Source organism: Hippichthys cyanospilos, chromosome 9 (assembly GCF_059441005.1).
Source record: "Hippichthys cyanospilos isolate Australia breed blue-spotted pipefish chromosome 9, RoL_Hcya_1.0, whole genome shotgun sequence".
Classification (NCBI taxonomy): Eukaryota; Metazoa; Chordata; class Actinopteri; order Syngnathiformes; family Syngnathidae; genus Hippichthys; species Hippichthys cyanospilos.
In genome coordinates, this window is record NC_142377.1 from 13,833,589 (window position 1) to 13,857,701 (window position 24,113).

Genomic DNA, 24,113 nt, shown 5'->3' on the forward strand with positions numbered 1-24,113 from the left:
AATGGGGGAAAAAAACTTGGAAGTCAACCAATGTCATGGGACGGATGGTGTCCATTGTGTATTATTTTGAGGCACTTGCAAAAACAGTGACATCACGCTCATTCCTGCTACTGCATTCTTTTATTTGTTTGTCCCCAGCTATGACAGAGGTAGGATTAAAGTGCAAGTCAGTATGCCAAATGGTGACAGGTGAGCATATGGTCAGAAAGGTGATGGGGTTGGTATGTAATGGGATTGACCTAATCTTCTTTTACTTGATAAAAAAAAAAAAAAACCTCTGTAGAGAGAAATGCAGTTTGTTTGTTTGTTTGTTTTATACAACCAAACAGTATATAGTTAAATAGGGTCCCTTTCCATTTAGGTTTTAGAGACTGTTTGCTCCAACTTAACAGTCGCCAGATGTTTTAGCTTTAACTGTGTGTATTTTTAGATAATAGTTGACTTTGTTCTGCACAGGCTGAGGAATGGCGCCGGAATACACTTGGCTGCACGTGATATAGCCACAGATAGTGTACAAAAGTATTTAGACAACAAGAAATTTTAACAGCAAATAGTTCAAGTGTCCAAATATTTTTGATCAATCTCAGAAAAACATTAAAATTCTATTATGTTTACATTAAAAAGACTACTTTTCTATGCAATTTTGATTATTTAAAAAAAAAAAAAAACAGTTGTTTACATTAGGATCTGCTATGTGAGGAAAAGATGATCAAGTTGACTGTTGCTTCTGGCAGGAACTTCAAAATAAAAGCGTATAAAGGTTGTTTCCATCATACATTATTTTGAAGCAACGATCGGCCTTCTCACAACATTTGGCTGCATTACAATAATGGAGAAGATCGTCAGGCAGCATTTTTTCCCCGCGTATTTCATTGCACTACTGGCCATTTACTGCCCAGTAAATGGTCAAACCTGCTGGGTCATTTTACTTTTCATTTAGCAATATGACTTGGAAAAAAAAAAAAGAGCAACTATTTATTTGTTTTATTGGTGTTGAGCTGTATTATGTTATCATTGGTCATTATGACCCCCCGCATCACCAGTCGGACTCAATCGGATATTTGAAACTCGGATAGAAAAAACGTCCATCAACGCATGGAACGTTATATATAAATCTAAGACATGAGTGCTTTCTGTCAATTTATAAATGCTAACATTCCGTATTTCTCCAAGGACGTCGACCACCCCCTCCCCTTTTTAACTTCAATTTGGGTGAGTATAACACAGGGATTAAACATCCTGCGTTGGTTGGAAAAAGAATGGTTGGATGAGTTATGCCCCCTAATATGGGGTTGAAAATGTAGGAAAAAAAACTCAACTTGTACTCAGAAATACAGTATATCAAAAGGAATATTGATCCATCCATTTTCTATAGTCGCTTATCCTCACAAGGGTCGCAGGTTTGCTGACACCTGCCGTGCATGTTTTTGGAGTGCGGGAGGAAGCCGGAGTGCCCAGAGAGAACCCACGCAGGCTCGGGAAGAACATGCAAATTCCACACAGGAAACCCGGAACCAGGTGGATTGGAACTCGGGTTCCTTTAGCTGTGAGGCGGACGTACTATACTTTTTTGGTTGAACAAAATGCCACCTTTTTTGGGGTGGCGGTCATTCCCTGCAGCTAGGGGAAAAACTGTTGAAGCATAAGCCCAAGGTCATCTAGGCTAACCTCCAGATCAAATGCAAACCAACTGAGGCCAAGCACGACTGTATAATAAATAGATTATGGCCCTCTAAAATTCTTGATGAAAGCCTGAGCAGTTGTATCCATTCAAGTTACATCTGGGTGGAAAATTACTTTCTTTTATTAGCACGCTAATATGAATGAAGGCCCTACGTAAATGGTGCTAAGGGAGAATCACTGATGCACTGATGCAACTACTGACATGACCTAAGAAAATGATGTCTGGATGATTAAGCAGCTTGTCAAAATCCCCCTCCCAACAAGCATCCAGAAACAGCGCCTGGCCGTGATGAAGGTAACGTTGCTCGACTGGTTGCCGCGCATATGACAAACTGTTTCCTCCCCCAGGGCCGCAGCAGCCTGCATGTAAACACGGAGGACTCAACCTTTACGGGATATGGTGTGTAACTGGAGCAGGCTGTCGCTCGTAGGTAGATTCCAAAAACCTGAACGCTTGCAGATGGAGGGCAGGCTGGCTTTGACAAAACCCGTTTGACAAGTCAAAACTCAGTCATAGCACGTACATGTAAGAATTGAGGAGCTTGATAAGCCTAGTCAAAAGTGAGTCATCGGTTTTCTGTTCTTGAATTGTGCTTGTTTGATTCTACACCACTGGTAACAAGTAACTGTGGTCTGTAATTAAAATATATACAGTACTGTATATGATATGAGGAATGAATAAACAATTGATACAGGTGATGTGCATTTTTCAGCTTTTATGCTTAGCTCTTTGTGCATTTTACTGGCATTGGCATTAGTCACATTGTGTTTATGTTCTGGGTGGTGTTTGTTGTGTTTTTGGTTGGTATTTTTGGTTCTGGTTTATTGGAGTTTTTTTTTATGTTTTTAAGTTACAGCTCACCTTGTGCCAATGTCTTGTTTATTTGTTTCCTTTGTGTCTGCCAATCAGCTCCATGCTCCAATTGTTTCTTGCCCAGGTGTTCCTGGTTGTCTTGTTAGTTTTAAGTGTATGTAGTTCCCTGTTTTATTTCCGTGTTTGTTGGATTTTTATCAAGTTAACCTGCCCGCCTGATTTAGAAGTTTTTGCTGTCCTGTTTTTCCCACAGCTTGGTTGCCTTCTTGTTTAATTAAAAGGTGGCTTTCTGCACTTACTCCCTTTCTCTGAGCTTTCCTGCAATTGGGTGCACAATCCCAATATCCTCGGTGCCCCCTGACATTTTGATGATCTTTATTCATATTTTTTTAATACTACAATTGTTCATTTTATTCTGCACGTGTAGTTGTTATTTTGTCTAATTATCAACCCATTTTAAGCGTTGAAAATGGCTTTCTCTCTGTGATGATACTAAGTTAGCGATTGAAGAAACCTAGCATTTTTTATGTGTGGTTGTATGTCTATGGTTTTGAAGATACGAGGATTCCGAGAGACAGAAGTTGAGTTACTTTGTTCACCTTAGCAAATTGCAACACGTTTTTTTCCTATCGTGCCAATTTATCAGAAATGAGCAGTGTAGTGTACAGTTTACAATTTTACAATTCACCTTTTTAATTAACAAAAAAATCTAATTTTTTTTGTTTTTATTTTTTACATTTGGAGTGCTTAAGCATAGCGGGTGAATCGTTATGTATATTTTTACCACAGTTATCTCATTGTATAAATGATCTATTGTGTATACCTTCTCCACAATTATCTACTTTTACTCAAGAATAGAGTTTGAACGCAGTCACCTTTGCGCTACACTCATTAGTCTGCTTAACAAAGATAATAATTCTTTTTTTAATTGACACTGTCAGGTACGCTGTTATGTAACAAAAGTAGATGATTGCGGTGGTAGCTGGATGTCAAAAGATGAGGGCGTATTCACTAGTTAATTGCCTAATAAAAGTGCATAAATGTCATGGTCTATTTAGGGAATGGGATGAAGGGAATACCACCCATTTGATTGAAATAATAACAAAGTTTTATGAATTTATGTGTGGACTGTGCGTATTTGTGTGTACTTCCTCACACATGAAGCGGATGACACTGAGTCATTGTCACTTGACACATTTGTTGGCAAGGGCAGGGTTGAGTTTACACTTTCCACTTACTGAACCCAACATTATATGCACTTGGGCTTCCAATGCAACAACTGCAAAGCCAATTTTTCAGTTTATGTTTGACACAAGATAGAGAAGTATTGTTCTAACAATTCAAACATTTTATGGCAATCGTGTTTGTATTCATTTGTCAGTGGATGTGTTTAGAATTATTCCCTATCTATTCATATCCATCTGGGACCCAAAGTATTTATTTGTCCACGCTATGATGTCAATTTTGTCTTTGCAAGACAGAAATGTTCATTGCGTCGGTCGCACTCAAACACATTGGACATAATTGGAAAGGCCTGGATGTCCTCTACTGAGCACCCTAGGACTTAGTAGGGTATAAGTCATATGTACAAAAAAACACATAGAAATATTGGCAAATAAGAAAGCTACCAACAAATTTGCCCACAATTCTTGGTAGCTCTCTGTGCTGTTTGAATAAGTTGTTTGCATGTTCAGTGCTCATGTTGTATGTTAGATATTTATTTATACTAGCGAGGGGAGTATCTTTACCTTAGAGAACATCTTGGGATGAACATCGTGAGTGTAGTCGTCGGCTCACGGATGACAATTTCTTCATTAAACTTGGGTCTTTTTACTTCATCGTTGAATGTTTAACGGGCTCTCAAATCTTCTGGTCGCGTCCCTCACCCGTGGACATTTATTTTCTACTTTCAACTTCGTAACATTCTCACCTGCAGACTGTTTTTGTTTTATCGGTGAGCGTAACTGAAGTGGGTGGATAACTTCCGGACACCGCTCAATTCGGCCTCTGATTGGTTATTTTATCACTTGCCGATTCATTCTTGATTGGATTTCGTGAAGGCTTTGTTTCGTCCTTTGCTGACGAGATTGTCAATTTTAGCATGCTTATCGATGAGTTTTAGTTTTGAAAAAATACTGATAAAATGATACTGAAAAAATGATACTGAAAAAATACTTAATACAAAATAAATGTCAAAATGTTTGTCATCTTAACACCGCGCAAGTTTTTTGAAAATATAAAATAATAACCTGAGCAACTAGAAAAAAATCCTTTGCAATAATCGGAAAATGGGAATTGAATGGTGTTGCACGAAGTCAAGGGCACTGGTTCCGTAACCTGATCTCCGCCTTTGAGCTTATTCACAGCAGCCCATGAGCGCTATTGGAAACATGGTTTCATAACGAAGGAATCAAATGACAAAAACATTAATCCTATAAACCAGAGGGAAACTCGGGCTCATTGAGCCAGCATGTGGTCAGACAATAGGTATTATCTCTCTACCAAAGGGCATTTAGGGTACCTCTGGTCAGGTCTATGCGGCACTTCTAAGGCTTTTCTTTGCTAAAGATCCTTAATTGAGAGTGTCATGCTTTCCAGCTGGTTTAAGAATGGCTGAAGAATGTTCTTCACATCATCCACAGATTCTCTCACGTCGGTCACATGTGCTCCCTGCAAACTCTCAGTACCAGTCTGGCTGTGAGCACCGCCTGTGGACGTCGGGCTCTCATGCCACCCTTGTGAGGTCTGTTTTTGACAGTTTCACACTTGACATGTGGCATGCTTGAGGCCTTTTTGTCGTATCTCATGTCTCTTTTCAACTCTAATAAAAAAAAATAAATGATATCCCCAATGTATGACTGATTCTTTCCCACCAACCGGTGATGTGTTGAATTCATTTGACACTCAGTTAATAACAATTTTCTTTTATTTTTCTTAGAAAAAGAAACTATCACAACTTGATTTGGTTACTTTACATTTTTCTTCTGGTCATCACTCAGCAGTAACTCATCGAAACTGTGACCTCATGCTGAAACACCAAACATCCTGCTACTTATACCGCACACCACGAGTACAACATGACAGCGTGCAACTTTTCTTTCTTAATCCATGTTTGGATTATCCTTCCGCTTGACATTTTTGGAGTGACTCGCAATAGAAACCACTTCTATTAAAAAACAAACAAACAAAAAAAACTATGGAAATCCCTGACAGTTTTGCTTAGAAAACAAGGGATGAAATAGAAAAGTCTTTGAGCAGTGTGGTCCATACAACATGCACCTGACAAGTTTTTGTGTGTAAGTGTGTGTGCGAGACGGGACAGCACCACAATTCAGCATATATTAATGAGGTTCCCTGGCCTACATGACAGTGCGAGAACAAGGGGGAGGGGAGGGGGAGCGAATCTAGGTCAGACTGTGGAGCATGCAGGCCGGGCCCCGTTTGTGGCACCGCTACGTCACTAGACTGTATGCAAACGCCACTTTTTCTAGTGGCGGGCCCCGGACCCATTTCAAGTAAGGTCGAAAAATATTTATTCAAAAAACTCCGCTGGGGTTTTTTTTCTTCCATTTCTTATTACGCAAGCTGCAATTTTGTTGTACCTTAAGACTGCCCATAGTCATTTAGTCTTTTTTGAGAAGTAACACCTTTGTTTCCTCCTTTAGTATTGAGCCTACATTTTTTTTTTTTTAGATGGAGGAACAGGCAGATGAACGCTTGTGGTCTTGTGGTTGGAGACCCCTCCTACTTAGGATTGACGGATGTATCAAGTATGTCTCCCTGAGAAAACTGCCTTCAAATCGATAACACTGAGGGATATCTTTGTTACTGGCCCTTCTCAATAGAAAGAAAATGGCTCATATTTAGCATATTCTGCAACATATTAGCTTCTTTTCTTTTAGATGATCCACCCTCCCATGTTGTAAACCCTTCATCACACTGTTAGTGCATCCTAGTGGTCCATAAGCATGACTGAATGGAGACTTGGGAGGTTAGGCAGATATTCCTAAGAACTGAGTGCAAAGTGAAGCTGTGACACTTTAGTGACCAGTGGAGCTTCTCTCTTCACTCTTGTGAACGAGGAGGCTTAAACACATGGATCTCTCTTCACGTCTCCCACAATAGCACCACCAAGTCAGCGAGTTCAAGCGCACATTAATGTCACATATTGAGTTGACATGCTAGCAACAGGGATAAGGTAAAGAGGTCAATTAGAAGAGTTGAAAGGATATTGCAGAAATGACATGCTGTCGTCAACGAGTGTGAAAGTGTTGGCTGAATGTGTCAGTGTGCTCTTTCCTACCGTGACTGTTGGCTGAGTAAAGCTTTGTCTGCTATCGGTGAGCTAAGCGGGGAGTTTGTAGCCCTCATCAGTGTTCACTATCAAAGAGTGAGGCATTTGAGTGCGGACAACGAAAAAACTCGCGTGGGAACAATTCACGTTAAGAACACTCACACGTTTGTACAAAGCATAATCTAAATCAATGAATGTGGATAGAAATCGCACAGCCGCCCACGGAAATCCTCTGTATAAAAACTTGGTATGAGTTTTTTTTTTTTTTTTTCCTGTGTCGGCTCTCCTTATATTAAAAAGCCAGAACTGGGGTGTCGACACCACTCAGTAAAAAACAAACACAAAGGACAAGCGACCATTTTAAAACCTAGTCTCCGCTTCCTCCTACACTCTGACTCCTCCTGAGAAGTGCAGAGGAGTAGGGAGGGAGAAAGGAGATGAGTGGGTCTCTCTCTCTCTCTCTCTCTAAGTGACAAGTTTGGGTAGGACCGTGCGAATAGGGATGGTCTCCCCTGAATCTCCCAATATGTTGCTCCTCAGTTTGTTGCTTGCAGTAGTGGTGCTGAGGCCAGAGCCCGCCTTGGCCGTGATGGAGGGAAAGGAGGTGCTGTGGTGCTCAGGGAGCCGCTTGACGGGGGCCCCTTGGCTTTTCTCGGATCCGGGCAGCGGTTTGGGCAACCGGCGATAGAGCCAAGGGTGCCTGAGGGCCTGGCTGGGGGTCAGACGAGACGAGGGGTCCCAGTCCAAACACTTCTTAATGAAGTCAATAAAGGTGGCGTCCTCGCAACCTTTGAGCGCGGCGCTCCACTCTTTACTAGCCGGCGGGCCTCTCAACTTACCGCGGCGGGAGCGAGACGCCGTCAGCACAGTGGCCCCCGTGGGCAGCGTGTTGGTCCCGCAGTAGCGGGGGTGACCCTTGGAGTTGATAAAGGTCTTTACTCTTTTGGCTTGCTCCAGAACCTTCTGAGGAGGCATGCCAAGCAGCTCCATGACACAGGCCAGTTGGTCGCCCTCGTCCTCCCCGGGGAAAAGCGGGTAGCCCGTCAGAAGCTCGGCCAGGATGCAGCCGAAGCTCCACATGTCGATGGGCAGGCCGTAGCGAGCGCCGAAGATCACCTCGGGGGCTCGATAGAAGCGGGACTGGATGTACGTGTAGACGCGCTGGTGCTCGAAGCAGCTGGAGCCAAAGTCGATCACCTGGCAGGAAAAGAGACAAGCCGGTGAGCGAGTGAGAGAAGGTGCCTGAAGGCCGCATGGCGCGGGTGTGCTCCAATACCTTGATGCCGCTGCGTCCCTGCTGTTTCAGCAAAATGTTCTCAGGCTTGAGGTCACAGTGGATGATTCGGAGCCTATTCAAGGCTTCCAGGCACTGCAGGATGGAGTGGGCAAACTTCCTGACCAGAGGCAAGCTGAAGCCCTGGAACTTGTTGCGCTTGATCAGCTCGTAAAGGTTCATGCTTAGCAGCTCAAAGGTCATGCAGATGTGGTTGCGGAAGGTGAAATGTTCCAGCATGTGCACCACGTTCATGGTACCGCTGCGGTCCTGCTTCCGCAGGTGCTCCAGGATGCGGATCTCTTCCTGCGCCTGTCGGTGGAAACGTTTCTCGTTGCGGACCATCTTCAGAGCCAGGTGCTGCTGCTGCTTGTGGTCATAGACTTTGGCCACCTGACCAAAGCTGCCCTTGCCAATAATCTGAGAACAGCAAAAAGCAAATGAATGAATGAGGTTTAACTAGTGGAAATTAAAAAGTGCGACGACAACTCGCTTGACAAAGTAGACCATTTGCTCATTATATCCGATAATTGATTATTTTAAAATAAAAAATCGGATTTCTATTAAATCTAGGTTGATCATCTTTGTTTTGAATAAAAATAATTAACATTTGCTCTGGAACTTTGGAATTCAATGATCAAAAGCAAAAAAAGTATTCCGAATAACCTGTCAAACAATTTTTTGAATAAACCTACATAAAAGTCCATGTTTGTCTGGGGGAGGGTCATAACCAGGCTAGCAAGAGATGTTTGAGGTCAACATCCTATGAGCATATCCTTCGCCTTACCTTGAGAAACTCATAGCGGTAAGCCAGGTGGTCATGGGCTACATTGATGTATCCGCCTTGCTCGTCGTCGTAGCCACAATTGTTGTTGCCCCCGGCGACGGCAGGCCTCTTCTTGGCATTGGGTCCCACAAAGTAGACGTCTGTGTAGGAGTGGATCTCCGTCTGCTCAAGGCTGGTCAGTTGAGTTCGGTACAGCCTCACAGCCTGTTCTGGCGTGAGTGGGCCACACAGCTTGGTAGTGTTCCCTCCATTGGCAATCCCGAGAGTGCCAGAATTCTCATTGGAGCCTTTACTGGATTCTGTGGAGCTGTGATAAACCAGAGGAGACGTCAGGTGGTGAGCAAAACACCTCCATCGCAGTGTAAATAACACACTTTTAAAAAAATTGTTTTCCTACCTGTCAGCGCTATGATCCTTGGGCAAGGGGGCCCCTGGTACCGGTTTACTAGGCGTCTGACCAGCGGTCCCGTTCTGAGGTGCGGCTGTGGTAATGGCACTGATCTTGCGATTGTTAGAGGAGTCCTCATACAGGTACTTGACCTTCAGCTGGCCACCCCGTACAGTTATCTGATCCCTCATCACACCCTTGGCACTGACTGCCTGAAGAAGAAACGGCAATTAGATCATGGGTTTTAGCAGGTATCAGATACGAAACGTTGGTTCCGTGAATTCAATGAAACCACCGCAAACATGAAATGTTTGACACCAATCGAACTTTTCTGACACATGGCTGTTAAACCATCCGGAGTGTGACTTTCTGGATGAACTCAAGGTGCCATTCGACTATCTTCACCTGTTTTGAAGGTTTTTGACGTGTTGTGGTGCAACATCTTGCAAGTTTAAAATTGAACATTAAAATCACATAAAAGTTCCGCACGGCGCTGTAGGGCCTGCTTATTGCGAAGGAAATGGGTGTGGGGACATTGCACAGCACTCAGGCTGATCTCTAGTTGGCTGCAGGCTACAGCGTATAAGCTATAAGCGATGAATTGAGTGTTTTCCGCAATGCTTCGATTGACTGTCGATCACGTACTTTTCCAGGTAAATTGGCCAATGATTGCTGATGGCCCATCAATCGGCGCAAAATTCATCTTTCTACACCCGTGTTTAAATTTTGACAACCAAATTAAGTGTCAAACAGACCGTCAGCCATTAAGAGTAGGCCAAACCTGCAAAACTGGATGTAGATCCAGTCTGGCAGGCAACACCAGAGGCCCCCCCCCCCTCTAAAACAATAAAACAAAACAAACTTTAGTTTCCTAACCACACGTGTATTTAACAAGCTTTAGCCAACTGCCATACGATTTTACCTGACTGAACATATATGACTGGATGGAATCATTAACATTTCATGATAATTGGAAAAAGTTTAGTGTTGTTAAAACAAACACTGTTGAGAATGTTAAGATGAGTTTCAGTTCTTTCTGCCAGCAGTTTCGTTTGAGCAACCCTCTGGAATTCAGCCCTTTAAACTCTCTTTCTTGTGGAAAGAGATATATCCACAATGAAACATAAGGTCAGTTAAGTTATTTTAAGTTAACAGTAGACACTGTGTGTTGTTGAGGTATGCCTTCTGCCCATTGACTCCCTTTAAAATCTTTTTTTTCTATAGCGCTGTCACAAAGGTTACAGCTGTAACAAAGCTCTTTATAGAATATATAACATTAAAAAAATACAAAAGAACAAACCACGTAAAAATATTGACAATCAAATAAACAGAACTCGCTACATATGTTTTGTTGCCGCTTCAGTTGATCGGAGATGTCATTATCACAAAATGCATGTTGACACACACCTCTGCTAAGTCAAGTTTAAAAGTAAACACTGTTGATGAGTAACGTACATACATACAAAAAGTTGAATTCCCCAGTTCCATTTAGATTTACATCTAGTCACAAGAAACAACTATTAAAAATTCAACTATGCAAGTACAACCAGAATTTTGATGACACTAACCTGTATTTTTTTTCCCTTTATTTTAATAATTACATTTACAATTGACTGTCTAAGTATTCATTTTTGCAATACAAAATCAATCTGATACGAAAATCAGGTTGAATAATCTAATTTAGAATATATTGCTGCCATAAGTAAAACGTTTTCTGAAAGAAAACCAAATTTTCCCCCGAAAAATCTGTTTGAGTGAATCCATTTTTATCTAAACCATTGTATATTAGCAATTTAGCATTTTAGTTGTCAAGTCTACTACGTAAGCACATATCATGGCCGTAGTAGTTGTTTCCCACCCTCACTGAGCACTTTTGTTTGTAATCATCAGAGGTGGGGTAACTAATCATCAGAGGTGGGGTAACTTTTGCACAGCTCCTGGGCATACGCAGCCTCTATGTAAATGAGTCTAACTGCTGTGTAAATTTAAAAACAAACAGGATCTCACAGAATTCCACATGTTCAAAATATACAATATAAACAATGTGTTTACTTGATTGTTATATCAAATTATTCATACATGAATTATAGCAGGTGAGAACTTAAAACTAAAATAGCATTTTTTTTTTTAGGTGCCCCGCCTCTGGTTTTAAAAGATACAGAGCCACACCACCAGGAAACACACAGTAGATGAAATGAGGTGGTGACATTTGTGCTGTAATTAGGCTTAAATCATGACGATAACAGGGGCTGATCATGCATTCCAGAGAAGCGACAGAATGCAGGGTTAGTTTCCACGCATAATGATATGGTCTTGATTTATTGCAGGCGAGCCAAAAGGCTGACCCTGTGACATTCTGCGGCCGTTGTCCCGAAAACTGTAAAGCCAATGTCATTGATTGAGCCCCATCATCAACAAGTAATAGCCGACAAATCAAAGTGTGAGGTGGGCGCGGCGACAGTGATAGATTATTGATCTGATGGAGCAGGAAGAGCAACTATATAAAAAAAAAACATCAAAAGGGCCGACAGTTAAGAGTCAAAACGAGGGTGTCGACGGAGTTCCTTGCACGCCAAGTGTAACAGATGGAGAAGAGCTAATCTCTTTGCTATCAGAAACGCCTAAGCGCGCTGGCAGTTGCACAACGCTTCACGTGCAGCAAACACACAAAACTTGTCACAACGCAAGCCATCTTAAACTAGACAAAACAAAAGCTATGTTTCGTGACAGCCCTCAGCACCAACAACTTCAATAACCACAATTCCTCACGTGTTTGTTTATGGCTTTTACAGTGACTAGCTATCACCATTCCTCACGTGTTTGTTTATGGCTTTTACAGTGACCAGCTATGACAAATGTGGTTATTAGTTCAAATGAGCTGCTCTGTGCATTCCAACAACTGAAACTGGGGCGCGCTCCTGTCAGCTACATTCAATTGAGGATATTACCTCGGCGAGCGTGACAGCAAATACAAAAGAAGAGTGGCCCAGGAAAAGAGAACATGGCCAAACCCTTGTGCAGGCCCACCGATGGCGGATTACGCTGCACAGTACAACGAAGGTAGTGAGGGGGATGTTGATTAGTGATTTTGTTTGTGGGTCACATTTTCAAGTCCAATAAACCTTTTAGAGTTAATACAGTGCCATTTTGCCCCTTTTGGCATAGAAGACTTTAGACATTTATTGTGTGCATATTTGCTGCCAATGGGGCCATTCAAGACGGCATTCAGAGCAAAAAAAGTAAGGCCAATTGTGTCTACAGGCAATTTTGCTGATTTAATGATAGTAAATGTATTGAAATGGACAATCATCTAAAAAAAAATAAATCATACCAGCATGATTGCCCAAATCATTTTTGAACATTTTCGGAAAATAATAACCACCACAACTTTTACAGCTGCCTCGACTCAACATTGCAGATTACCATGACCTGGATCACTGTTAATCGATCCAAGACATCAGAAAAACTTTATTTTAACTTATCAATCACATTGGTATTTTCTGCTGGCATTGTCACAAAGTGTTAAAATAACTTTAACAATTACTCTAAAAGGCTAATGAAATGTTAATTCAACTTGTATGCATTCATAAGTACAAACAGGGTTTGTGAACCTATTCAATAATCCCCATAATTACTAGATGAAACATTGTCCTTAACAGTTGTTTACATGCTGCATTTCTACAGACATTCCATCTCAGGTGCTTATTTACAGTATTTTTAATCAAATATGAGACTAAAGAAGTCTGAAAATAGTTGGCATTGAATGAGATCAATGGGCATGTGTATGAGGCACGTGTAAAACTGCATTATATCATGGCCGATTGTCATGAAAATGAAACCTTTTGTTTTGATGTTTTACAAGCTGTAGCCAACTTATTTTACACTTGTGTAACAGTTCTTTCAATCCCAACCATGACAGCCGTTTGTCATTTAAAAATGGAAGGCTTCTGTTTCAATGTAATGCTAGACAAGCCATGGTTTGAATTTTTTTTACACTTGTACAACAGTTCATCCAACACAAATTAGACACGTTATTTTAGAGTCCAGGCATTCAACCAAAAGTAATTTGGCATTTTTTATTTTTTTGTTAATGTCTTAACAAAATGAGGGTCTTAATTAGGGTAAAGGACTGTCTGAAAATGGTTGGCAATGAGTGAGTATACATTATTACAAGTGTATCTGTATTGTAGCTAATAAAATTCTAAGGATGGCACTAGTAGACTGATTTAGGAATTGTTTTAAATATATTAGAGAGGATAAATACCACTTTTTCAGACTAATACCAGTACGGCTACTTAACTCTCGAGTAGCCACTGATACCGCTAGTACTTTTGAAGGAAAAATATATTTGAATTTGTAATTTAAAGATGCAGGTAATTGTAAAACTGCTCTAACGGTGCAACTGATACCACTATTGGCTACCATTGCATGTTAATATTACCACCTTGAAAGAAGACCAGGTATAGGCCAGGAACAAAAATTTGGAATTGGGTGCTCACCCATGTCTATTATATACACCAAATATAATACAAATCTGCAGTTGCCAGGGAAATGATTGCGGCGCCAGACGTTCCACTCAAATTACTTATATATAAAAAAAAATACATCCCACAAGGTAGAAGTAAAGAGATGAGCAAACATCGGCGTCATGCAACAGCAAAGGCTACACAGAATAAGGTTAATGAGATGACAAGAAAGAAACGGGGGGGTATTGCTCCAAGGAACAGGATGTCTGGAGACGGTGTGCTCGAGCACAGGAAATAGGGCTTTGTTGGCTTTGGGTGTTTGCATGTTTGCTTACTGGGAGCCTGGGCATGGGGGGCAGGCCAGAAGGACTGTTGGTGTCTGTGTCCTCTTTGAGGATGTGGTCCGTCCTCATGTACGAGTCGTAAAGTCCATCACCGTGACGCGCTGAAGGCACAAAGGGGACAAACACACCAGCGTGATCAAGGGAAACGATGGAATCAATAACGCAGTCAAGGATACAAAAGGTGTAATCTAATCTAGTTGCAAAACGTCCAAAGATAAATCCCATTGATTATCTTGTCAATCAATGACAATGTTGTGAAAACAAATGGGAGAAACCACATTTCCTGTGACAATCCACCCAATGATTGTATTCTGAGCAGTACATTGTACCCAAGAGCATGGCAGCGACCTGACCAGCTTAGGTAGGGCTTAGGGTCCCAGATTGCTAGCGCTGCAAGTGGTATTATTGGCCTAATGGGGGTAACAGATGCCCGTGTGACGACAGCATCTTTCCGTCTACCCATCTGTCCGGTCAAGCCTGCTCGTGTACTGCATGGACCAGGTCAGGTGTGCTCCCAAAAGGGAGCTCGTATGGCCATTTAGTAGCAAGGCGTGCGTCTGTGTGAGCGTGGGGTCACATCACTTCATCTGAGATGATACGGGCTGAAAGTATGAATGAGTCAAGCTTGTAGGTGGTTTCTCAGATGACAAAGCGCCGTCAGCAGGCTGTTCATCCCCACGGTCGTTAGGAAGGTTTCTACCTCAACACTGCTTGCGGGATGGCTCCAAGTGGCCAGTGAACATTTACATTGGAGACATGTTTGGTTAGCTGGAAGAAAAACAACTGGTGTTCCCTGTGACTGGCCCTTGAGAATGTTCTGAGCAGAGGCAGGTGCGTCACAGCTTGTGTCCCAAGTCAACAGACCTGCACCGGGACAGATTAGACCTGCTGCCTGGATACCCACGCATTAGACTCGCGCACAGCACAGCAAACACAGGCTTTAGGTCTCCACGCACAATGTTAGCCATGCACAGAGCCCTATTAGCCCATTGCTAAGTCCTAGCCCATTGCTAAGTCCTGATCACTCATTGGGGGCTCAGCACCTTTCAAGCAATCTGCCTAACCTCTAAATAAAAGAAAAAATGAAAACACTTTCCTCAAATGGTGAGGCTAAAACAACACTGTGTTTACAAGAAAAGCATGAACTAAATCACACACCTAAAAAGCTGGAAAAACTTATGCTGTGCATCAAGCCAAAAGATATGACTATGTGATAAATCAAATTCATGACTATTTTTAATTGACCATTTGAAAACTAGCTACATCGTGAACTTGTTTTTTGCACATTATTTATGATAAAGATTACATGTGCTGGGTTCATATAAAATGGAGGTGACATTTTCACATAACTGGTGTTGAGCAGAATCCTAGCATCTCCAAAAACATCACTTTCAGCTAAACGAAAATTAATGTTGCATGCATTTTCAACACTTTAGCTTTGATAATCATTTGTAAAAGAAATAAATAATAATAACGCGGAGACTGGCCAATGTCGGCAATTTCTGCGTGTGAAGGGGGTGACTTGTTGACAATTGTACAAGAGACTTCCACCTAAAACTACCATATGTACCACCTTATCCTTTTAAAAAAAATCTAATCTGCAATCTGTAAACGCCACTATATTTGAGTAAATACTTGGCAAGTTTGGCCAGACCCTAAAGTTCTAACGCAAAGTAGCCAACACGTGACTGAAATGTGACTTTTCAGGCGTTATCGAAGAATGACCTCATGCAGGGAAGCAAATAAAAACTACTTCCTGGAAAGTGAGCCAAAATACTAAGATACATGTCTCGTGGTTCGTGTTTACATGGAAAAGAAGGATTACTGCATTTACAGCAGACATTTGTCTCATGCTTATCTACAACGTGCCACGATATGACATTAAAGCCTGGATAAGTAAATCCACTCACGACTATTTAGGGCATAAAATACTGACGTAGATGAAAAACCTTGCGCGGAGATGAAACTTTAAAACGAAGGCCTGCTAATAAGACAAAAACAAAGGCACTACAAAGACATCACGTTTGGGAGTTACCTGTTGCAATTGGGCCCTCTGGCTTTCTGGTTATGATCATCATGATTGTAATTAATGTGTAATGCCAGCATCCGAAGAGAAGAAAAGTCCCCAAAAAACGTAAAAAAATGTTACATAGCAAACCGAGCTAGCTGGTGCTTCTTTTGGCGAATCTTATCTGGCGCAGAGTCCTGCAAAAAAATACCCTGAGTTGTGTTTTCGAGATAAAACTTCGACAGGCAGCGTGTTTCGCTCACAGTTGTGTATATTGTTTGCGCTGCTAGCGTTAGCCGATGTAGCAGCAAGGAGGCGGCGGAGAAGTGGGGGTCGTTTCCTCTAGCTCGCTAGCCAGCTAGCCACAAAACAAACCACGGCCGTCGGAGAGCCGCTCCCTCTCCCGGAAAAAAAACCCCCAAACACTTTCAAGTCCAAACGGAACAGCCCGCTGATGTGTTCCGAACGCCTCTCGCCTTTCTCTGTCTGCGAAGCCACTCGCTCCAGAGCACCATCCCCGTCTTTTTTCCCGTTTAGCTGACTTTGCGGTTTGCGAACTCCGTCGCAGGCTTTGGAGTCCTCCGTCGGGAGTCGGGGCTGCTTCTGGTGGGACTGCTTTGGTTTCGGGGCGGCTATTCAAAAATAGCTAGCGAGTCGTGCTCTCGCCCCATGCTAACGGAGCAGACGAACGAATCGTGGCCTTTCCGCGGAACACCTGTAGACAGCGCGGCGAAGAAGCGGCGTTTAATCCGTCCTCTCGACTGAGCGAGTATCTTATTCGACGCGGCGCTGTGTTGTTGCTATGGGCGTCTTCGGTGTCCCGGGGTGAGCGAGCAAGGCGGGCGAAGAGCTGGGAGGGCGAGGGGGAGGGGCTTCAAGGGGACGCTAGGTCACAAAGGAGTAAGGTGCGCCTCCTGGTGGCGATGAAATGTGCACAGCTTCAAAGCAAAAAGTTGATAAGAACTAAAAAGGTCATGTTTTCAATTAACTCTCGTTGTACGTCATCCAGTTGCTAAAAAAGGGCGGTGGAAAGAGAAATAGCCATTTTTGTGCCTGTTTGGCCTTTTGATAAATTACAACATGAATTGCGTGGTTACATTTACGTGTATGGGTGGACTCCAGGTGACTGTGGTTTTACATAAAAAAAAACAGGTTAAGCACTGCACTGACCTAATTAACCTAGTTGCATAAACCATGTGGTTCTCAACTTTTTTTTCAGTGGGTTAAAAAAGAAACAAACTTAAAACATAGCATCAGTGTCTTATTCGAATTTAGAATCAACATAATTTATAATCAACATAATAATAATAATTTATAATCAACATAAAGTGTCCTGGACCAAAGTGTTTTGGACCATAGAAGATATCTTTCATCAAAAAGAAACAACTTAATTTTTCATAAATATATGTCCATGAAAAATAATTAATATAAAATAACAGACCTGTTCATAAAATAAATGATAAATAATTAATTGTCCGCATAAAAATATTAAACATAGTGTCCTCTTTTGCGATTATAGTCAAAATCCGTTCACAAAAATGTCATTAACCTAAACATTAATAAATATTTGTCTACAAATAAATCAACATGAAGACCTGCTCTCAAAAAGAAATAATTATAAATAAATACTTTTACTGTTAGAAATTAGAACCTTTCAAACTTCATGTTAAAAAATTATCAACATAAAGTGTCCTGTTTTGGACCATAGGATATATCTTTAATCAAAAATAAACAACGTAATTATTAATAAATATGTGTCTATGAAAAATAATCATAATAAAATCTCAGACCTGTTCTCAAAAAGAAATGATAAATAATTATTTGTCCACATAAAAATGTTAACCATAATTCATCCTTTGGGATTACAGTAGAGATCTGTTCACAAAAACAAGCCATTAACTTGACAGGTGACGAGAGGTGGGACTTGACAAGTTGGGTTGAACCATTCTCGTATGTTTATTTATTTATTTTTTTAATTGAATAATTATTTTTATAGAATTGATGTAGGTAATATGTGTGTTGTAAGTGTGGAGACACTGCTATCCAATGGTCACAGTTAACACTACAGTGCTCAATTGGCCTATACTAGTTAAGCATTCATCAAGGGTGTCAGCTCTCCATAAAGAAACATATTTGACAAGAATTTTATTATTTATTATTGTTATTACTATTTTAAAAGACGAGAATTCTCGTCCATGGCATTGAATGAGTCAACCGAGCATCTGAGAGTTCCAGCCTGAGGAGAATGTCGCATTGTTGGCGCAACATCTTTACTCACCAAATGTGGCTCTATTTGATTTTTTTCCAATTCTTCCATGCTTCCTAGGTCAACAGAAGATCTGTTTTCACGACATGGATGACATCAGGTTGGCCTTGATTGGACCTGCGGACGATTCCGGAGGAATTCTTTCAGGGATATATAAAGAAGTGGAAGAGTTGAGTGGTAAGCAGCTCTTAGTATGATGCTTTTTTTGTGACTGTGTGTGTGAGACTAATATATGTATTCAGTTTATTACCTGGACTCTTCTTCTCCATCTTTCTTTGCATGCTTTTCATTTTAGTTCATTACCCCCACCAAAATAAAAATATCCCTCTGTCCACGACCTGTCTGGTGGCCCGCAATGACTTTGGGGTCAGTATGGCAAGGATCACAGACCACATCATCATTGTGTGGCTTTGTTACACAACTGGTGACATAATTTGAAGTGATAAATACAAAGAAATGATGAACTGATTAATCATGAGCCAGTTTAGCAGATGCACAGAGCTGCACAGGGCTAATCTGTGCTTTTTTTTTTCTTAACTTTGTTTTTTTATCCATGGAGGGTTGGAGAAAGTGGCGCAGAGGACAGACAGTGAGATCAGGCCTGTGTGAGGAGTGTTTGAGGCTAAATTAAGATGGTGATACATGCTGGACAGGCGCTGGTGCTAAACTAAGCGCTTTCTCAGAGGTGAGAAAAGGGGCCCGCCTATATTCACGGCCATAAATACGCATATTGACACACTTTCATGATGCCCTCCAGCTACCCTGATGCTCATGCTCCTTATTCTTAGCACGTGGACCCGGGGTGACAATGTTTCATAATCGATATACACGTGCACTCCTTTCCGAAGAGGTCAAGGTGTAAGTGCGAGGATCAGGAAGCATACTAAATCATATTTTACAACTACGCCACTGAGAAATGAGACCAGGTGCAGCCAAGAAGGGCTTGAAGGGCCCGGGCTCTATTTGGTCTCGCAGTCTGTGATCGACGCAAACACCTGTTGATTTGAGTACCATTTAAAACGAGAGTGGGTCTTTAAAAGTCCTAGGAAAAGGGTTGGAATGTTAGTGATGCATTATTTCTAAATGTTGAGATTCTCTGGATTTGAGAACATGAAATCACAAATTTTATATTTGCATACATTTACAACAAGGTGGGAGAGTGACATAACCATCTTCCGTTGCTGCTGATGGAATTCATCCTGTGCGAAATGTGACTATCACTAACATTGGTCACCACTTAACTTGCCTGGACGGCAGAAAAATAAATAAAGGGGTACTAAGCTTATTTAGCAATTTTCAGGAGTATAAAATTAATATTTTGTTTATAACTCACACACTGAATACATTGCTCTCTTTTAAGGTACTAAATGTACAGGCGAAATATTGACTTTTTATTGTTGAAAATGGTTAAATAAGTTGTTTATTCATTTTAAAAAAATCTAAATGTGTACAGTACATCTAATTTTAGATGTGCAGGATGAATAGTGCAGAAAATAAAATGTTTTACTGTGGCAAAATTAAAGTTAGTGATATATATACTCCATATTAGGAAATTAAAAATATTCTACTCATTGATTTTATTTGGCTGTGTTTGCAACTTGCCAGGATGCGGAAGGAATATTTTGAAACATAAAACCACCTAAGGTGTATTTTTGCTCAAGTGTACATCTGTCCATACACGCGGAGCTGTGTTGTACAGGAAAAACTGAAATATGATCTAGTGAAGGTGACATAACCGAGTTGAACGCTGGTCTCAAAGAAATCACATTGCAAATATTGAACACAAACACACCAACCTGATTTCCATAAAGGGATAACGTTTTTTATTATTTCGGTCTGATAGTCTGTACATCTCTATTTATATAGTTATCACTCGCTTCTTCAAGTCAAAATAAGTTGCAAAAAAAAGAAAGAAAACAAAGCATCAACCCTTGGGCATATAATTACATAAATAACAGTCAGTCAGACGCACTTAACACACGGTTTGCTGGAATGACAAATGGGTGTAAGGACAGCATGAAATGCGGTAACATGTGACACCACCTCAAAGAAAGCCGAAATTTGCACACATACAAAAAGCACGCATACAAGCACTGAGGCACCTCTGTACAAGGACAAACTGTCCATCTATTCAGGACATGTACAGTTACGCTTGGACAAATGAAACAAAAGGCACTGCCTGCATCAACACAGATTTCACACAAGATGTTAACTGAGCAGCACGTCGTTAGCTTAACAGCAAAATCTTGGCTTTCACATCCAGTTTGTGATTATCTGTAAAAGTTGAATCGAGGCACCCGGACTCTACTTGTTTGTCACAATTGTTGTGTTTACTTTTCTAAAACAGTTCAAATATGATTAACACAACTATGGCATTAGGCTAACAATGCTAATGGACACGTGAGAAACTGAGTAGCATGTCGTTATCTTAAGAGCAAATTAGACAAAATAATTTTCTCGCATCCAGGTGGCGATAATCCTTCAAAGTTGAATCGAGGCACCTGGACTCTTCTCGTTTATTCTTTTTGCCCTTTTATTTTCCATTAACTATTGTATTAGGCTGACCGAGCGCTAATGGACAAATGGCCTCTTATTTTTAAATGACCGGATTATGTGAACATTTCTTAAATTCTTTGGTTAAAATGTTGAATGAAATGGTTGAAAACATGAATTTAAGTCAAATTTATCATTTTGCCACTTAATTAGAAGATGGAAATCATGCACACAATGCACATTTTTGATAAATGAGACCACATGAATGTGTGAGAGAAAATCAGAACACACGCACAATGATGCCGAAAAAACAATGATATTCATCATAACAAACCATCATTTTCCAGTGTCTACTTATCACATAGGATGCATCACAAACCCATCATTGGCTTGCACATCATAACCTTTATGATGATTTTTTTTTTTTCTACCTTGAAACTGACTGGCCGTAACATTCTCCATGCAACGTACTGTAGGTACCTATATGGCTCTAATGTCTACTAATGTCACCTCTCCACTCTGAGAAATCCTACTTGGTCAGATGCAACACTGTAATATTCTTGGATACACCTTTTGGAAAGGAATTTGTAAATACGTCGTATTTGCCACTCCCAAAGTGAGGTGAGCAGTCTGTCTGATGGTATTTTTCAGTAGCAAACCAGCTATTATCTTAAATACCCATTAAACCAATAATTATGTGTCATCAGATGCAGCTTTGATGATGACTTCAAGCACAATAGAGCGCATCATGTAAAAAAACAGCTCTGTCAATCAAAACGTTTATGCGGTTGTTGAAGAAGTGGATCTGCCTATGGCTAGTGCCTAATGTTGTGGCCAGTCGATGTACATCTCACTTTTTAACTCTTTCAGTGCCATGGACGAGAATTCTCGTCTTTTAAATTAATAATAAAATTAATACATAATACATTCTTTTTTTTATGGAGGGTAGCTGAGACCCTTGTCGAGGACTTATTTAATTTAAGCCAACTAAGAACTGTAGTGATTACTGTGACCATTGGATGGCAGTGTTGCCATATATGCCATACAAGGAATGGAAATCATCCTTCATGTGATAACACACGTTTACACAGAAATCGCACACAATACTCCATCAGCCTTGAAAGATGGGTGAAAATGCTAAATATAATGGCGCTCTAGAAGTTGCCTTTTCCGATAACGCTCGGCACTGAAAGGGTTAAATATGACCTTGCATGGATGTGTTCCCTCTAAATTTGATGCAAACATCATAGCTATTCAATGCACAGAAACAATGTTGCTGAGACACAAAATGGCTTCATCTGCTTCATGTGAAAGGAGGATGGATCTTATTACAGTACACACCTTTGGTGACTGTAGGAAATCCAGAACGCTAGGATTGAGTAGATTATTGTTAAAGCTTTGTTCTTTGTTGAACAAGACAGCTCCTGAACCTTTTCACAACTCCCTCACAAGTCCACATCTTTTATTCCATCAACAAAGTGAACACCTGATTCTTGCATATCAGAGCCAAAATTTGGATGAAAGAAAACCCGCTTGCTATGATTGCCCTTTAATTCTCACGAGATTCTGCAAAGGTAATCATGCGGTCGATTTATCATTCTAAATGGGTTTTCTTGGGGGGAGGAACATGCATAAGTAACACTTTGCAGTAGCAGCGGTAGCAGGAGAGAGGGCCATTTTAAATGCAACGCAACACTTTGCAGTCCCGGCTGGGTTCTTGCTAAAGTCCCAATACCCCTATAGTCTCCTGGATCTCTTCAAAGAGGAAGGGGGGAAGGGGGGAAGGGGGGGAGGGGTGTATTATGTGTCCTGAGATAGGCTGTGTGTATGTGTACATGCGGAGATGAGCTCAGCTCAGTCTCCAAGCTGTCTGAATAGATGATGGCGGGCCTCTGGAGGGATTGATGGGTAGGCGTTCAGTGTTGAAAGGGTTTGAGGTCACATGGTACCAGGTGAGGGGGTCAGGGGTCGTGTTGTTCTAGGGCTTGTTGTAGTTTGCGTCTGTACATTGAATATTTGGACTGCACGGCTCTCACGCGCTCTGCCTCTTCTTTATCCAGAATGACCAGGAAGTTTTGGAGCTCCGGGACGGAGAAGGCATGCCACTGTTGACAAAAAAAAAAAAAAAAATTCTTATGTTAATAGTTAATAAGACCTGCACCGGTATCTGGTTGAGTCCTCCTAATTAATTAATGGATGATTGCAATTGTGGGTTTAAATGAGACCAAAAAAACTAGGCTGCAATGCTCCAAAATGCCACAAGATGGAACCAAACCCTAGCTAATAGGAAAGTAGTAACAAGTGTCAAGGGAGTGTATTGAGCAACATCTTGACTACTCTAAGTATGTCATGGACTTAAGCCTGGGTTGTTAAAAGGTTTGAGTCCACCCTAAATGGTTTTGAACTCATTCACTGCAATTGACAGCTATATACGTGCAAGATCCAGTTTTACTAAACGACAAGTAAAATCGACTACTGTAGAAAAGTAGAGTAATTGTAACTCAATGTGATTTTGTCACCTCCACTTCTCCTGTCTCGTTTTCCTTGAGGACAAAACTGAGCTGTTCTGGGTCAGGCCCCGCTATCAGTCTCAGAAGAAGGGGCCGTTCACACAGAGGAAGTTTCTGGAACAAATCTGACAAAGACAAAACCTAAACAATTAGAAAGTGATCCATTATACAGTTGTTTGGCATTTCAAGGTGTTAGCCCTTCATTACCTTGTCCATCACGATGCGTCTGCCTGTACAAGGCAAACTTGCGAGGGTTGTCCAACACCATGAACTTCTTCAGCAGGCCCTGGATGACCTCTCTGGTCGTCGTCGTGGAACTGATGTGCAACTGTTTCACGCAGTCACATGGGAGGTAGAAGGAGGTTCTGTCCTCACCCTGCCCACCGTCCCGGCTTTGTGACGGTGAGTCATCGGGCCCTCCCGGGACCGGCACCTCCACAGCCGGCACTGTGACGGGTCGACTGAGCCTCAGATGGACTTTGATGAAGCCAGTGTAGGAGCCGTCTGAAGCCTGCAGCACAGTCGCATAAAATAAGATGACCTTTGAAGCACAAGTGACGCTGCATGGGGGATTTGAACGATCCCTGAATGCCTCGCAGCAAAGCAGCATTGATAATACTGTTCTTTCACTGCGTCGTTATTCGTAATCTAAAGTGTTCTAATAACTTTTGGAAAAATCTCTTGTACATCACATCTATTTGAGAGGTGCATCATGTTACCTCAAGAGCCTTGCAGCATTATGTTGCTGACGATTGAATGTTTTTAAGACAGTAATGAGCATCAGCAT

The 24,113-nt window shown here is 41.3% G+C and overlaps 3 protein-coding genes across 4 annotated transcripts in view; all 3 read right to left on the bottom strand.

The window, feature by feature from the left end:
* Positions 1 to 4,446, bottom strand: part of mapkapk2a (MAPK activated protein kinase 2a) — a 28,032-nt gene extending 23,586 nt beyond the window's left edge. Inside the window, exon 1 of the mRNA XM_088424321.1 lies at positions 4,246 to 4,446. Coding sequence (XP_088280447.1) covers positions 4,246 to 4,257 — 12 coding nt within the window. The 5' untranslated portion in view covers positions 4,258 to 4,446. The remainder of the gene's footprint in view (positions 1 to 4,245) is intronic.
* A 965-nt stretch (positions 4,447 to 5,411) lies between these two features.
* On the bottom strand, positions 5,412 to 16,868 carry dyrk3 (dual specificity tyrosine phosphorylation regulated kinase 3). Its single transcript, XM_088424225.1, has 6 exons — positions 16,085 to 16,868; positions 14,041 to 14,150; positions 9,249 to 9,451; positions 8,852 to 9,158; positions 8,068 to 8,484; positions 5,412 to 7,988 (listed from the first exon to the last, which is right to left on the bottom strand). Exons 1-6 carry the CDS (start codon positions 16,125 to 16,127, stop codon positions 7,257 to 7,259), a joined length of 1,812 nt encoding a protein of 603 aa, XP_088280351.1. The 5' UTR covers positions 16,128 to 16,868; the 3' UTR covers positions 5,412 to 7,256.
* A 3,252-nt stretch (positions 16,869 to 20,120) lies between these two features.
* The window catches only part of rassf5 (Ras association domain family member 5), a 31,419-nt gene continuing 27,426 nt past the window's right edge, over positions 20,121 to 24,113 (bottom strand). For both annotated transcript variants that reach the window (XM_088422932.1, XM_088422933.1), the window contains 3 exons: positions 23,534 to 23,837; positions 23,336 to 23,451; positions 20,121 to 22,921 (listed from right to left, as the gene is read on the bottom strand). In XM_088422932.1, the coding sequence (XP_088279058.1) occupies positions 22,778 to 22,921; positions 23,336 to 23,451; positions 23,534 to 23,837 (564 nt within the window). In that variant the 3' untranslated portion in view covers positions 20,121 to 22,777. The remainder of the gene's footprint in view (positions 22,922 to 23,335; positions 23,452 to 23,533; positions 23,838 to 24,113) is intronic.